Here is a 17282-nt window from a genome sequence, read left to right as displayed (position 1 = left end):
CCTTGGAGGGTAGTCGAGGTCGCGGTGGTCAGAGTAAGAACTGGATTACGAAGGTCAAAGACTGATCGAACTGGTCGACCTGTACAGGACCTGCTGACTATCGCCCACAATAGGCGAGACTAGCGGGCCCTGTCAGCTGCCGCGTCTATACACGTGCTTCCCCCCAACGACATGTACCGGTCAAGGGACGGCTGACTGACTTATCTATCTCCAACTTAGTTGGATTTGTTGATGCAAGTACTGTAATGCCTACACATCAGCTCGTCATATCCACAGAACTTCCTGGTCAAATCTCTCTCTCGTTCTGTTAGATGCATACTCTTTACACAAAGAATTCATGCTTGATAATAATTTATTTCCACAAACTTACATCAATATATTGTTTATGTATAAATAATATTCAAAGGTATAGCTCATTTGAAAGAAACCTTTATTTTTCTAAAAAAAATATATATTGGATAATGTTTCCAAGGAACCAAAGAATATCATAACATATCACAGACCATAATTTGGAATTTTTGTTATAAGTGATTGTAGTTCAAAGTTCCAGTGATTTCTGTGAGCAACACTGAGTATAAACTACAGATTTTTAAACAAATATTTCGATGTACTTGAAAATTAAAATATTAAATGACAGTATAAAAACATGTACTTGTTCAAAAAGAAGAAAAGCACAGAAAGGCCTTTGATGTCCTATCTTCTTAATGAGTTTAAAATTTGTCCTTGTCAAAAAACAACAACAACAGAATAAATAAAAAGACAACACCAACAAAAAAAAACCCCACAAAAAACTATGTCTAAAAATTCCCACCAATACTACTATACTACTAGAAGTCTAAGGTACTTTTTTGAATTATTCTGTTCACACTGTTTCACAATCTTTATCTCTAAAACATTTTATTCAGAGTATAATAAAAGACTAAGGTATTGTGATAACAAAAGCTGAATTATAATTGTAAACACAGACAAAACAATTTAAAAGGTTTTCTTATTCCGCAGTGTGAGAAAAAAATATTAGTGGTTTGTGTTAAAAATAAAATATTTTGATGAGGAAATCCCTAACTTCTCATTAAAAAAAGATGAGCAGTTTAGTAGCCTAAACAGTCTTGCCCACAAAACAAAAAAAGCAATAAAAACCAGCCTCTCCACTTTGTATATAAACAAAAACAAGCAATGTCCCCATCATGCCAAAAAAATGTTTCGGTATGCTCACCCTTTAAGTAATAATTTTTTTGTGTTGGTGTCAAATATATATGTAGAGTAACTGAGACTTTCCTACAACTAACTCAAAAAGTCTTGCTTTTTTCTAAAGCATATTGTGAATGATCAATTTTTTAGAACTGATAAACCATGTTATGTATCAAAAGAATTAAAATCCTTTTTGACAAGTTTTAAGATTAAAAAAAATCAAAAAATCTATCTAAAACAGATCAGTCAAGATTTGATTAAGGCACAACAATACAAAGACTAAACATTTAAGAAAACAGAAATTCATACTTCGAATGTAGAGGTAAATCTGATGATGATTGTGGATACTATAACAGCACACAAAATACTTTCTAATTCTTCTTTCTCTGAAAAATGAACGATGTTACTGAAGTACCATACAAAAAGAACAACAAAGATAATGAGCAATTGAAAAATTTCTATATCCTAACAGAATATGAGAAAAAATATGATGGCTTTTTCAGAAACTTAGACCTGAGTGTTAAACATCTATGTCCTCATCCGGGGATCTTGCTGGCAAGCAGTGCGGTATAGGCGGTTGTAGATTTTTTTGAGATTGTTTTTAAAGACTTCTTGATGCGACAAACCGCTCACTGCTGCTGCATTCTGAGTCCAGTACTGGCCTTTGTCAAGGTGGACAAGACTTGCTGGGCTGCAAGGCCAGAAAAGAATATCATAATGTGACACGGCTTTCCCTCCTCACCAAAGTCGTCATTACAATAACAACTACTGTACATAAAATTTAAATCATCACATACTTATAATATCAAGATACATATTCTGATCACTGAAATGATAACTTATTCTTTCAGTTAACCGACTGCTGCAGTCTGTAAGCCAATAAACATTTTGTGTTTTGAGGTCTATCTGTTCTCTTCATGTGACAAGTATAGAGTGCCGTGTTCATGAGTCTCCTCGCTCCTCTCCATTGACAGTTCACTGCACTAGCAATGTCTGTGATATATGTATCTTTCTCTGCTCAATGTCAGTGATATATGTATCTTTGCTGCGCAATCACCCATCAACATCTCAACAGAAAATGAAAAGCAGCAGAAAGAAATGGCAAAGAAAGAAGAGATAAAGCCAAGAAAAAGAAACTAACCCATTCAGTATAAGGGAATATACCTCCGACTCTTCGCTAGGCTGGTGGCTATCTCCAAGTCCAGAAGATCTCTGTCAACGGGTGAATATCGGGGTGTGTATCTGCCCAGACTCTGCAATAAGGTCATACATGTAACTTGTTGTTGAACACATATCCCAAAAGAGTACTAATGATGGATTTGGTGTCCAGACAAAAGCTTGCAAAAAAAAAAAAACCAAAAAAAAAAACCACAAATAGCTCCAACCTATTCCTTTTCATAACAGTGGCGTAGGAACCAGGATTGGGGAGGGGGAGCCTTCCCCCTCAAAAAAGATACTGAGGAGGAAAGAATGTGAACATCGTTCACTGTCACCATGAAGTTTGCCACCTCTAAAGCTGAACAATCAACATCAAGAAGATGGAGGCAATGCGGGTCAGCAAGAAGTTAGAAGCCTCACTCCAACTACATGAGGAATGTATTACAGAGACTGACCGTTTCACCTATCTTGGTAGCATAGCAAAGACAGAGGTGCAGATGAAGATGTAAATAAAGCCAGGCTTGCATTCCACATCCTGCGACCTATCTGGAACTACAAGGCTTTACACACTAAGAACCGCATCTTTAGCGCAAATGTAAAGTCAGTCCTTCTGTATGGATCTGAGACATGGCGTGTGACAAACACCATCACCAACAAGATTCAGACATTCATCAACAGATGTGTCCGTCACACCCTCAACATCAGATGGCCCGAGAAGATCCCCAATACAGATTTGTGGGAGAGAACCAACCAGAAACATGCCAGCCAAGACATTAAGAAGCAGAAGTGGGGGTGGATCGGTCACACTTTGTGAAAGCCGGCCGACAATTTAACGAGACAAACTCTGGGGTGGAACCCACAGGAGCGGCGCAGGGTTGGGAGCCACAGACAGCCATGGAAGAGATCGGTCTACGGCGAGACGGAGGCAGCTGGGATGACATGGTCCCAAATGGAGAGGAACGCCCACAACCGGATCCGATGGCGTGGTGTAGTTGCGGCCCTATGCTTCACTGGGGGCGGAAAGGAATAAGAATAATAATAAGAAGAAAGCTGAGCATCTTCCTACGCCACTGTATAAATAATAACCAAAAATAAAAAAACCACACCTCTTTTCCATTACCAAACACAAAGTAGAATATGAACAAAATTACCAGCTGCATTATGAGTAGTTCAGTTCAGTTGCAAGCTTATTGCCTGACCTTCATAGGCTAAGTGAAACAATATTTAGACCGCTACATAATTCATACTGTACAAAGTGGTAGTCGTCGTCGTAGTAGTAGTCGTAATAATGACAATAACAGTAATAATAATAATGAGTACATTTGTATTTGTATAGCGCGTTTCTTCAGCATCTGCAGACGCAAGATGCTTTACAATCCATTTCAGAGAAGGCTATAAAATGACAGGAGTGTACAGGTTGCTGCACTGCTTGCACAAAACCAGCAGGAACAGTCTCTGGAACATGTTCACCACATTTAGAATGGCTGTATTCCAGAAGACATACTCTGTGGTGAACTGGCGACTGGGAGGAGAACCACTGATCACTCTAAATTGCGGTATATAGATATCTGCAAGTGCGAGACAGGAACACTTGATCTTGACTCTGAGAACTAGGAGTCTTGCAGCTGACTGCACAAGATGGAGAAGTACTCTAGCCCAACATCTAGGGAAGAGAAGCTATTGAATGCTGCAGCTGACAAATAGGCACATAACAAGGAGCACAGGCATTCTATCAGTTCAGAAGCACAAGTTAGAATACACAGACGTGTTCACTGTAATAGTGACTGTTGCTAGCACGCTGGTCTAGTCAGACACAGGCACAGCACCCACAGCAAAGCAGCCGACTAGTGATGCTAGGATGCACCATCCATGGTCATCACTGACCCAAGGAGGCCATCCTATCATGGAAGAAATGCTGAGTTCAGGACAAACAATACAACATCAAAAGATAAAAGACAGACAGGCAGAAGACAGCAAGAAGTGTGCAGTGTGGCATGTTTTTGCCTCATTCTCTGAACAGATTTCTATCTCAGACACAACATCTGAAATTGAAACTGACTGGCGACACATTAAACCATATGACCGATGCTAAGACCAGCAAGAAAAATGGGAATGCGTTAATCATGTATGTCTACTGCATGGTGACTATTGTTCTTCAGAAATATCAGGGTGTTGATCTCTTTCTCCAGGTAAATGTTTGCATCTTGCATTATAATGAGCATAAGCCCCTCACTTTTAGAGTAATAACAAATATATAGTGGTTAAATATCCAAGTAGAAATAAGGGATAGAATCTGTAGAATCTAAACATCTGCTTTGGTTATTTATGGGATTTAACTGCAATTTATCTAAGCTAGAAAAACCTGTTTCTTATTTCTTTATTCTTATTTCCCACCCACGCCTCCCACAAGCCAGCAGATCACTGAGCCACGCGCACACATGCACAAGGAAGGTACCGAGTATGGACGATAGATTGGAGACTGGCGGCCCAGCATCTCCAGGCGCCGAGCTGAGCGTTCAAGGGCTCTGCTTACACGATCAGTGAGGTGTGAATACAGGTTAGGTGAGTATGGTCGGCTGCCATAGCGATCTTCAAAGCTGGAGCGATACAATATAGGACTGGCAGAGCGAGGCCGAGGGTGATAGTATGATCTGGTGCGGGATGTCAGCTCTGCCACTTCAGCATCTGAAACACCCACAGTCTACAGACTTTAGTCCTCTGTTCGGTACCTCAGAGAGATATTAAGTTTTGCAAGTATTCTAGAAAATGTAAAGTTCATATATGTATAGGGAACTCATGCTGCGTGTCAATTTAGGTCAGATTGTGATATTTACATTTTATTTAACACTCAATATATCTTTCAATTAACTTGTTAACTCATGCTTAAAAATTGATATAGCTACCACCACTGACATGGATACATTATATATTGAACCAAAAAAGTGTTCTATTTTAGATCAATTTAATTACAACAGCATCAATTTAGAATGTGAAATAGGAAAATGTTAGAGGCTAGTTTTTAAGAGCATTAACAAAAATCAAGCATCACCAACTATATAACTTCCTGGACAAGAGCTACTGTTCGCTGGGTGGTATGTTGACTTGTTGGTGAAAGTGTTTCTACTCAGATGACAGTGGCGTAGGAACCAGGGGGGCAGCGGGGGCAGCCGCCCCCCCAAAGAAAATACAGGGGGGGGCAGGAATATCCTTTTGCCCCCCCAATATTTGAGACGTAATTCCTCACAAAGAGCAAAGAACCAAAGAAGGTAGGGGAACGTAGAGAGGAGACGGTCATCACCGTCACAAAAGCGGCCCTGAGGCAAGTGGAGGCTCTAGCACCTCTGACGATCAGATCGGGACAGTCCGTTGGTATTGTTTGCCATGCTAATTGCAGGCTGTGTTGAAGCCTGAGCGAAGAAAGCAGCCGGACAGTACATCGGTACATCGAGTGTGGTCTCCCTCCCCCTGCCCCATAATGCGACGCCTTTTCTTTGGCGGTTTTCGTTTGACCAACATCAAACATCCCCCACCCACTCGCTGTCACCCTAAAATTATCTGCTATCGCTTACAACCGAAGGGGCCGCACTGGCCATCGGGAACACAGAATGCCAGTAACGAATTAGTTGCATAGCAATACCCCAGTGAGTCTTGCCAATCAGACAGGAACCCTTACACTTTGTGAAAAGCTAGCGAAGCATGAGGAAGGCAAAGACTCCGAGTCCCTATATTGGTAGTTTTCTTTAGAGACAGAGAGACTGGTATTATTGCTATCTACGACTCAGGGGAAGTGCATAAGTAACATTTCTAAAACTACACAAGGGCACTCTTTTATCATCAACGACTGTGGCTGGTACTCAACATAAGTTATATGTGTTATACTGTTTGGTTTGTATATATGTGTCCGTGTTTTGGTAGATGGCCATAGAACGTGTCGCATCGCTGGCTCAGCACCGTCGAGGCCTGAGGCCATTCCCACCCTAGTTTCGTCCCCTGGCCACGGTGGTCTGGCCAGTTTATGGCCCTTAATTATACGGTAGCCTTGCGTCCCTTCCTCTCTTTGGTTCTCTTTGGGGTGGATGGGGCTATTTTCCCACGGTGTGCGGACACCGAGTTCAGGTATAAGGCTGTGTCTCTTTGTAACGTGTATTATCTCGCGGACGCTGGGCCCTGTGGGTAGGGAAAGGTTCTGGAGGTTTCTTGAAGCCTATAGAAACCTGCCACACAGGTATATGTGGACTGGGAAGACGGCGGGGCGGAGAGACCTGTGCCCGTCTCTGGGAGTAGTCGGGGGTTTGCCACGTGCTGTGTGTACTGTCGCTGGAACTGGTGTGGTGTGTAGAAGAGGGTTCCAGCAACCAGCGTATTTTCCCCGCGTTTGTTTTGAGATAGAACAACGCGTGTCACGAGCCGTTGGGTGAGTAGGCTTAATTAATCTTTACCTTTGTTTTTCCACCCGATGGCTACCTGGCCAGTATGCAGACGTGTACGGTGTGTGACCGAGTGTGACTGCGCAAGCCTGTGCATGCGCGCATGTGTGCATAGGTGTGTGCGCGCTGGTGTATATGTGCAGAGCTGGAATGTTGATCGTTGCTGTCACGGGGGTTTGGTGTTTTCTTTTTAGGTATAATTTTTGGTAGCCGGGAGTCATTCTTTAATTTGGTTTTTTTTTCTTATTTAATGCTGCTTTGCCTTTTAACAATAAAGCAGCGTGTTGTGATGCTACCACTGTGTACGTGCGTGCAGTACCCCCCCCCCCATCCTTTTTTACGTAATGTGCGAGTGCGAACGCCGTTCACTGTCAACAGGGAGTTTGCCCCCCCAACGCCGAACATCTTCCTACGCCACTGAGATGTTAATGAAAGGTCAAGGTTAGAGGAAGGAGTAATAAATGGGGAGGAAGTTAGAGAGTACTCAGGCAATTACTCCAGTGGTCATCCCTATAAATAAAGTACCCAAGGAAAACACCAATGGTCAGCCCTGTAAGTTTAGTATCCAAGGACACCCCTCCCCTCAATGATCATCCTTGTAAATACAGTACTCAGGTAGCAGAAGTAATAATAATGCGATTTATATGATGCATGATCACGCTTATAAAGAAATCTGCTCTCAGTGCTTGAGACATGTGAAGGATCGAAGGACAAACAACTATGTTTAGTTTTTTCTTCCTTGTTGCTCCTTTGAGGAGCATAGTGCTGTAAATAGGTGTGATCCCTACTGTAAAAGTCACAAATATTTTACCTTCACCCTACTGGACTAATTACAAAAACAAGAGGCATTAAGCACCAAACACTCTCTGAATCCACTTCAATTCAAATAAAAGCACATGACAACAACACCTATTATGTGCACCTATGCAGGTAAACAAATGCATAAAAAACATGTTTGGATGCAAATAATTCTATTTACATTTAGAACACAGAAGACTCACCTTCATCGCCATTGACAGATGAAACAAACTTTGACTTATACACTGGCAAAGGATCTCTTAGTGGCTCACGTATGACCTGCCATAATGTCCAAAAAGAAACAAGAATTTATTTTTAAACAGTGATTGACTACATGATGTTTGATGACTACATGACTACTAATTTCCAGGTAGCTCCTTAAGTTGGAAATATATTCAGTAAGGTAACAGAAAAAGTATTGTCAATGAAATATTGAAATACATGCTTCTTCCTTCACATCTGCTGCTTTTTATATAGGAGCATACCAGTCACTTCTAAATTTATGTATGGAACATTTGTTTATAAAAAGTACGAACACCCAGGGATCATAATTTAATTTAAAATGAAATTATAATTTTCAAATTTTCAAGTTCTGTGTTAGTATAGGAGAGCTGAATCTAAGTTGTACCAGCAGTAGCACAGGCATATATCTCTGCTCTGCTTGCAGACAAATTTTCTGTGTTAACTTCTAGAATGAGGTAAATTCCCTATATTTGCTTCTGATTTAACAATTAACATGAAGAAAAGAAGACGATGTGAACTCTCATGCTGATGGATATACAAAAGCTCTAAGCTTTATAGTCTGCTGTGTTTTCAGTTTGTTGGCTCTAACTTTTAAGAAGTGCATGGTCAGCAAATTTTGCCAAAAAAAGAAGGAAAGAAAAAGTGACTGAGAAATAAAATTATTGCTTGTATATACTGCTAACCTTTAAAATTTTATCACAGTTCTGGATATTAAATTCATAAATAGTTCACCAAGACCTGACAGCCTATAATTTTTTAAAGGTTAAAGAATTGGTCTTGGCAGAATGCCAGCAGTCCAGAGATATATGTGGTATTAGATACCATCCCGAATTCTGTTTGATACACGATCCCAACCATTACCTTCTCTAAGTGGTACTGATGCTTGAGTGGGGCAGGATCAAGATTAAGATCAAGGTCATCACCTTTAACACATGCAGAAATAAAACAACAAAGCATTGAACATAAAAAAAAGCTGTGAAAGAAGAAACAGTGAAAATTTTAACACCATTTTCAAAGCCATCATGCACATGCATATATATATATACACTGTACTATTGTCTGGTTCATAGCCTCGTCACAATCTGAGCGTGGTGTGGCGCTACCAGCCTGGCAGGTAAGTTCACTTTGCCCATTCCAGTTTTCTCAATGTCCCACATATCAGACTGGAGAATATTGGCCATCATTCTACCTTTCCCGGGAATGCTCTGTCTCTGTTTCTCCGTACATTGGGGATACTATACATGCTTTGTGCTCTGGACTTAAAACTTGTCTCTTACCTACTGTAATCCTCCCGTATTCCTATCCTTAGCATCTCTGTCATATAGCATCATTATCTACTGTCCGTTGTCTCTTGTAAAGCTAACTGAGCTTGCCTTCATGCAAGGAAATGCACTAAGTAAATACGTTTATTATTACTATCATTATTAAATAACCATGCATGAGAATATAACCAAATACACACACCAGAATAACCATACAAAAAAACAGGAATTGAAGAAGGAAATCTAAACAAGATCATGGTTGAAAACCTCGTCTCTACAACACCAGGGAGATATTTTTGATGGACAGTAGCATGTAGCATGGCCCCAATAGGGCCGACCGAAAAGTCTTTCGTAGACCTTGCACACCACACAGTGATAAAGATGATAAGGTGACCACCTCAGTGAAGATGGGGGGCAAGTACAGTATGTGTCAGGTGGGTAATGTACTGCAGATCATAAACAAATCAGCTATGGAGGTTTGGGTCCTAGGATTAGGCTTGCATCTGTGTTATAATACAAATTTAAGTCCCATTTTACTTGTCAGATACGAGTTGCATTGCCCTTAAATATTTTTGCTTTTCATTCTAATTATGTATGATTTGGGTACTGAAAAATAATGCTGCTTCTTTCTTTCAGAATGTATTTCCAGGTAGGTTTTCTGCAGTAATCATAAGTTTTCTACAAAGAAAATAAAACACACCAATCAGATATTAATGATATGTATAAATCATTAGAGATCCCATTTCTTGGAGATTAAAGGCAAAATATTCTAACATAATCTTTGGTCTTGAGAGTACTGCTTTCTGCTGCTATAATTATTTGTGAATAGGAAATAGTTTAATTGTTTATGAAAGAAACAATCCTTACTGGAATAGGAAACTGAACGCTTTGGTTTCTTTGGTTTGGACTTGGCATGAGTATCATGTCCACTGCCCGGAACACGGCCAATGAGGCTTTTATCAAGCTGAGAACAGAAGACAGCATGTATGTATGTCTGTGTGTATGTATGGACTGGAAAAACAATTTATGCATCTGATTACGCATATATACACATCTTGCAATTTTTATGATGTGAACAAAATGTATCCAAGATGAAACATCATCAAATGTTATGTTACCACATTCATTTTTTGTGCCCATTACTTTACATCTGTAACAGTACCATCGTTCATTTCTGGCTTTCACTTTAGATCCATAACAATCCACTTCAGATCAGGGCTTCTGCTAAGGCTAAATTCTTTTGGGTCCCAGGGACACCTTCTTCAGATTTTTAAGGGGTCCCTGTTCTTCGCCCAAATTTGAAGGGGACCCTATTGACGAAAATTGAAGGGGTCCTCCGAACTTTTAATGTGTACTGTACACAATTTTTTGCGTAAGCAGAAGCCCTGTCAGATACTATATTCCACAAAAGAAAGGTTACAAAATGTTTGGGGGCTACATCATAATAAAGCAGAAAACTGTCTCATAATTCAGACCATTGGACTCTATAGAAACAGCATGACAAGCAGAACCAATGGCCATCTTTTGCATACATATCCTATCTATCTATCTATTCCTCTTCGTGCATCAGGTTGCACATAAGGCCTCAACCAGAGTCCGCCACCGATGTCGATCGGCTGAAACCCGCTCTAGTGTGACCCCATGTCCAGCCCTTTCCTTCATCTCCCTTTCCACTGTTCTTCTCCAAGTTTCCTTTGGGCGGCCTCGTTTTCTTCGGCCGTCTGGAGTCCATCGTAGGGCGACTCTGGAAAGGTTGCTGTCTGCTGGCGGAGCACATGTCCAATCCATCGCCAACGCCTTCGTTGAACTGCGTGGTGATGGACTCGGTTTCAGTTCTTCGGTGGAGTTCTTCATTGTGATGGTGTTTGGCCAAAAGATGTTAAGTATGCGCCTGAGGCATCTGTTTTGGAAGACGTCAAGCTTGTTACTGATGGTTTTGGTCATCTTCCAAGATTCTGATCCATAAAGGAGGGTGCTGATCACATTTGACTTGAAGATTCTCAGCTTGATCTTCTGGCTGATGTTTTTTGCCTTCCATGTGCTCCTGAGTGAGGCGAAGGCCTGGCTGGCTTTCGCCAGTCGGGCTCGAATCTCCACCTCCGCATCCCCGGTGTTTGACATTTTGGACCCAAGATAGGTGAAACTGTCAACTTCCTCAATCTCTTCTCCATTTAGTTTGATGCTGTCTTGGACTCTGCGTTCACTCTCATACTTTTCGTTTCTTTGTGCTGACCTTCAAGCCAAGGTTTCCAGCTGTTTCTGAGAAGGCCTTTGTTTTTTCCTGCATGTCTTGGTGGGGTGTGACAGCAGGGCAATGTCATCAGCAAAGTCTAAGTCTTCTAGCGCTGTTGTTGCTGTTCATAGTCATGGTCCATCTGATCCCTCTCCTCTCACTGTTGGTGGAAGTCTTCATGATCCAGTCCATGGCCAGGATGAAGAGGAACGGCGACAGAATGCAGCCCTGCTTCACCCCGGTACTGACGTTGAAGGGTCTGTGAGCTCCGTGTCACAGACAACTGGATTTGAAATCGCTGTACAGCATTGCAATGACCTGAACAAGTTTTGCAGGGACTCCGTAATGTCTCAGGATCTTCCATAAGGACTCTCGGTGGATGCTGTCAAAGCCTTCTCCAGGTCGATGAAATTGATGTACAGCGGTGTGTTCCATTCGTTGCTCTGCTCCAGAATCTGTCGCAGAATGAAGATGTGTTCAGAGCAGGATCGCCAGGGCGAAATCCTGCTTGCTGTGGTCGGAGGCTTTTCTCAAGAGTTGCCGTCAGTCTTGACAAAACAATCTTGCTGAAGACCTTGCTGGTGAGGGAAAGAAGTGTTATGCCCCTCCAATTATTGCAGTCTCCAAGATCTCCTTTCTTGGGTAACTTGAAGATGAGCCCTGTCTTCCACGCAACAGGACCTGCCCTGATTCCCAAATTTGCCTGAAGATTTCAGATCAGCTTGGGAGCTGTCACATTTATATCTGCTTTCAACATCTCTGCTGTTATTCCATCTGCCCCTGGTGCTTTGCCGCTCTTCATTGTCTTGACTGCTGCTGTCACTTCTTCCAGGCTTGGTGGGTCTGTGCAGATGTCAAGGTCTATAGCTGCTGGCTGGATGTCCACTTACAGTTAAATGTGTGAAAATCCATGAACAAAAGAAACTAAAACCATATTAGTTTGTTTGCTGATAAAGATTAGATTACTGCCTCTTAAACCTTTAAGCACACTTTTTTACTAAAGTACTCATCTAACTGGTAGACAAACAGTGTATAATATGTTTAGGCAGTTCACATGAAGTTCCATGGGGCTCTCACCTTGCGGACGACAAATGGGGGGCGAGTGTCAATGGTACTGTCCAGGTCAATGTCACCTAAATCCCGGGACAAAGATCCAGACCTAGAGCAAAAAAGAGAAGAAGTGGTGGGCAGCATGAAGTATGGGTCAGGCTCATAGCCCCCAAACTGTGAGTACAGAAGAGAGGACAACTCAATCTTCTGCTCATGGAGAGAAATCAGAACTGTTGCAGTAATTTCACTATAATTTTTTCCTTTTTTTCACTTAGAGATTAACCAAAGTGCATATAGAATTATTTTAAAAAGAAGGCTTAGCTCATGACAATGTTTCCAAAATCTGGCTGAAAACTTCTATTTGTCACATCCTGTAAATATGGATTACTAGGCAGGGTACCCAGCTTTGCCTTGGTTGATTTCTGCTGCTAACTTTTCCAACTATCGTTTTATTGTCAATTTTTGATCTATTGGTATATTTGAATCAATCTTATTAAAGCACAGCATCTGTGTAGTGAAATAGTGTAACATTTGTTCTTTTGATGTCCCTTTCCTAACTAGAAATTCAGCAGTGTGGGCATGACTTTCAAGGGAAGCTACCACATGACTATTTCCCTTTCACCTTCATATGCGCTTTTAATATCTTACAATGGAGAAAATAAACATACTCCAGAACAATATACACTATCCACAGTTAGACCCTGAGATAAGAAATATTCCTTAAAAGTTTGGTGAGGATTGAGCAGATGGTGTGGATTTTCTTAAGTGTCATACTTATAACCCTCTAGTTAATTCTTATTAAAACAGAAATAAGTCCAGAATTAAAGTATACATGCAGTTTGATACCCTTACTGAATAGCTTTGTGGTGGGTGCATAGAGAGATCAGTTAGTAAATTACCTTCTTAAACGTCTTGTAGGGCTTCGCCTTGTTTTTCTGCATGTCCTTCTTTCCTGTATTCACGTACACCGACCCACCCACACACACACAGAGAAATAAAAAAAATGAAAAAAATACATCACACTTAATATATAAAAATTTATAACACAATGCTTGATATAATGTGATTTCTCCACTCTATAGGATAAAGAAATCTTAGCCTAGCTGATGCAGAGGCAGTGAACACAAGTGGTTCACTCTGGGGTATGGCATATAAAAGGTGGAGCCCAGCCTTCTTCTTTCACATCCTTTATCTTCTTTGATAAATCAGTTTCTTCCCATCAGATTACTGCTAATCTCAGCTGCTGGATGCATAGGGAGAATTTATCAGGCACATGCCTGAGTAGGCATCAAACAATGTATATAGTGACCTTCCACCCTATTTAAGTACATTAACCATTAAACTACAGAAATTCCCATAAGAAATTATAAAACTCCTGGCAAAAGAAACTATTGTAAGTACCTTTTCCTGTTCAAATGCATCCTCTAAAGCATCATCTTCTGGAGAAATAGACTCTTTGATGACTGTCTTGGTAGCAAATTCTAGCTTGGGGGAAATGCCCTGCAGAACAAATATAGGGATAAATCCATACACATCTTGCAGATGAAAAGAACATTGCCTAAACAGCAGTTTCATAATTATAGACATGCTTCTAGTAAATGCATTAAAATAGAAAGGAAGATTAAAAATAAAACTCAAAGCTAAATATGTTTAATACATAGAACAAAGACTCACAGCTGGAGAATCTCTCTTGAAAAAAGTGTTTAAAAAAGAAAGTTTTCTTAAAACTTACAGGAAAAGCAACTGTCCTTGAGAAAAGGATTTCTCGATCAGTAGATGAATACACAGGAGCAAGAGAGGGGTAGGGATACAGAAATTCGCGAGCGCTGGTGCTGAAGGAGGCCAGACGCACAGCACCATCTGTGTATTCAGACAGCTGAAGCAACTCAAAAATGACTAGTTCATCTGCAAGTAGAATGTTACAGCATGATTTTATCTGCTGTGTAAAGAATCATGGTTCAAATGACGGGATAAATGAGTTGCACAGAAAGGTAGGTCTTGCAAAACTTGTAGGTATAGTACCTTGCTGTGAACTCTCTGTGTTTGACATTTCTTGAATACATACGATATTCTACTACATGTAGTCATGTTTGCTCTTTACCTACAGTGAATGTAGCCAGTTTTCTTGCTGTCCCATATATCAGACTGGAAAGGTTTGGGCATCGCTCATTCTCTTTCACTGGCCCTAGTATTTTGAATGTCTTGCCTCTGTCTCTCCATGTAGCAAAAACACTATGGGCTTTCCAGGGACTTAAAACCTCTTTTGGAAATACCTACAGTAATCAGTTTACCCTGACCGTTACTTTCTCCAGCTTCTCCTCTCTGTGTTCTTTCATCTTCCTGGCTATGTTCACTGTGCATGTATGTTTGTATGATTGCTGATTGTGATGCCCTTCTCTATCATAGGGCATCACTACCCCTTGCCCTTTAAATCACGTAAAGTGCACTAAGCTTGCCTCTATGTGGGGAAATGCACTATATAAATCCTATTATTATTATGTGAATTGTAGAAGCAATTACAACTCATAAGTTTACTTGTATTTTAAAGCTACAAAAATAAAAATTGTATTATCTCTGATGGAGTGTGTTACATCTCACAAATTGATGAAAGAAATTCCACTGACAATAATAACTTTTACAGGTTATTAGTTCTTTATTCACAAAAGTACAAGCAACTTTCACAAGTTGCCACGAAAAGCTTGTGAACACATACTTCAATGGTAAAATAATTTTGACAAATTTTTTAATTGTATTTTTTTTATCCTTCAGTATACATACCCTCTAGGTAGTCTGCCACTTCTGCAGGATCCAAAGCGGTGTAGTATGTCTGTAGCAAAGGGATCAAGCAATTAAGATTTTAAGTCTGCAGTAAAGTCAACCAACCTGCTATAGTCAGATTTTTCTTATAATAACTAACATGCACAGACATACATATGCATGCAAAGAGGTATTACATGAAGTCCAAAAGAAACAGAAAAGAATAATAAATGAATAGGAATATATATATGCATGCACATTAATATATATATATGTGTGTGCATGCACAACGGCATTGGTAAAGCAGGAGGAAGAGATGAGCCCCACCCCCTCATATAATGCTGTCCTTGAGTAACATGAAATCTTTAATACCTCACTCCCCAATGAAGTTAGAGACAGCCTTAACTTTTCTTTAACAACAGCATTCACCATTACACATCAACTTTCATGATCGATTCTCCCTACCCTTCTAGTAGATATGGAAACACATGCAAAGAATTGCGGCCCTATGCTTCTCAAAGGAGCAACAAGGAATAAACTATGCAAAGAGTGGCCTAAAGAGTGGCCATGCCACTTCCAAAGGAAAAAAAATCCTTGCCAACTTTCCCTTCTGGCAACAGTAAAACTAAAAGCTTGGCTGGTCTGGCCATCTAAGCTGGCACAATGAGTATCTGTCAAAGCACTCTTGAGTAAAGCCAAAACCATGGAGGACAAAAGAAGAACTGGCTGGCAAACAAAAGGGAGTGGACTGACAATACCATGCAGGACATGCTGGGGCATCTGTGGCAAGCTTTGTCAACACCTATATTTGTACAGCACCCTCTTCTTCCCTCCCTAATCCATTGACAATTAGCCCATGAGTACAGGACAAGGGAATGAATGAATAAATAAATAAATGATTAGGCACCTAACTAACAACACTTAAAATCCTTGACACTGTCATCTGCATCCTTCATCATTATAACAATATACTGAACCAAATAGAAGATGCTTACCTTTTCAAATCGAAACTTCTCGTGAATAATGAGAGGAAAAACAGAAGTGAGGCACCTTGTGTTGCGGTACTGCCCAAACATTGATATGCTAAGGTACACATCTTCTTTGCTAGGCAACCACACACCAGGTGCTGACACCTGTCAGAAAAATATATCCATAATGTTAAGGAAATCCCAAAACTACCCAGAAAAATGCACTGGAATACCACTTAATAAATAAGAGTAAAATAAATGTGTTAAAATATATTGCCATACGGCAAATTTTAATAACTTGTTAACACATTTACCAGTAGACCATAGCATAAACATCAGTCAAAAAAATCCTTAATATGGGTTAATCTTTTCCTAAAGACCACTAAATACACACATATTTGCAGAAACACGAAAAAACATATATATTAAAAATATCAATGCACGCATGCAGACAGTACAAACATACACATCACATCATGTGCATGCATTCACACAGAACATACTGATTTATAACCAGTTTACAAGAAAGGTTACTGATTTTGTTGTAGAATAGATTGAATAAAAGTGACCATGCATATCTATATAGAACTTCTAAAAAATCTCTGAGAACTTACATTTCATATTTCTACCTCATTTAAAAATATTAAAACGCCATTACTTGATCAGTGGTAGTTTTAATTTAGCTAAATCTTTATTTTAGGGGTCAAGAAAAAAATGCAAAATAATCCTGTTAAATGATCCATAAAATAAAACTATTTGCAAAATCAATAAGTCAGTAATGGTAAACCATTAAACTGTGTGTGTGAGTGAATCGGGTGTGTTTACATGGGTATGACTGATTTTGATGGTGATGCTTTAAAATGTCCTTTAGTTCATACGATGAGCGGGTCACTGATGAACATGACAGGGCTTGCCTACTGATTGCCCAAATGTGAGGGCACTTCAATAATTCTGTATAAAACTTCCCCGTAAATAAATCAAACTCACCGCATGAATAGTTACATCAGCAACACAGCGCAAAGCCCTTCTGGACATGATACAAAAGCCTGTGTGATGTGTAAGCTAGAACAAGACTGTCAATCGTGATGCCACAACCTTCCGCCTGCGCTCTGCAGTACCATAGCCCCGTTGCAAGGGACGCATAACACTAACCTAACGATTTGCGTGAGGGGGAGTTCTCATGAGCAAGTTAGCTCGT

At 40.3% G+C, this 17282-nt stretch overlaps 1 protein-coding gene across 5 annotated transcripts; it reads right to left on the bottom strand.

Annotated features, from left to right (window-relative positions):
• Window positions 1-334: 334 nt before the first annotated feature.
• On the bottom strand, window positions 335-17255 carry LOC112573331 (spermatogenesis-associated protein 6-like). Of its 5 annotated transcripts, none has more exons than XM_025253585.1 (13): window positions 17072-17255; window positions 16112-16249; window positions 15138-15186; window positions 14092-14264; window positions 13761-13859; window positions 13259-13311; window positions 12387-12468; window positions 9944-10040; window positions 9344-9522; window positions 7775-7850; window positions 4880-5031; window positions 2353-2441; window positions 335-1879 (listed from the first exon to the last, which is right to left on the bottom strand). In XM_025253585.1, exons 1-13 carry the CDS (start codon window positions 17117-17119, stop codon window positions 1717-1719), a joined length of 1398 nt encoding a protein of 465 aa, XP_025109370.1. In that variant the 5' UTR covers window positions 17120-17255; the 3' UTR covers window positions 335-1716. The 5 variants fall into 5 exon arrangements, with proteins under 5 accessions (XP_025109370.1, XP_025109369.1, XP_025109371.1 ...); XM_025253584.1 differs by having other exon boundaries at window positions 4802-5031; window positions 17072-17253; XM_025253586.1 differs by lacking the exon at window positions 9344-9522 and adding an exon at window positions 8676-8737 and having other exon boundaries at window positions 4802-5031; window positions 17072-17248.
• Window positions 17256-17282: the final 27 nt, after the last annotated feature.

Source organism: Pomacea canaliculata, linkage group LG10 (assembly GCF_003073045.1).
Source record: "Pomacea canaliculata isolate SZHN2017 linkage group LG10, ASM307304v1, whole genome shotgun sequence".
Classification (NCBI taxonomy): domain Eukaryota; kingdom Metazoa; phylum Mollusca; class Gastropoda; order Architaenioglossa; family Ampullariidae; genus Pomacea; species Pomacea canaliculata.
Note: the sequence above shows the minus strand (reverse complement) of the source record. Positions and strands in the feature narration are given on the sequence as shown.

What these genes read in the sequence shown, in the direction of transcription:
- LOC112573331 (XM_025253584.1), bottom strand. Translation starts at nt 17,119, where the DNA reads ATGTCCAGAAGGGCTTTGCGCTGTGTTGCTGATGTAACTATTCATGCG. An exon ending in CAAGGACAGTTGCTTTTCCT is followed by an intron (nt 13,860 to 14,091) that starts GTAAGTTTTAAG and finishes TTTGTTCTGCAG; the next exon opens with GGCATTTCCCCCAAGCTAGA. An exon ending in CCCCATTTGTCGTCCGCAAG is followed by an intron (nt 10,041 to 12,386) that starts GTGAGAGCCCCA and finishes TTCTGTTCTCAG; the next exon opens with CTTGATAAAAGCCTCATTGG.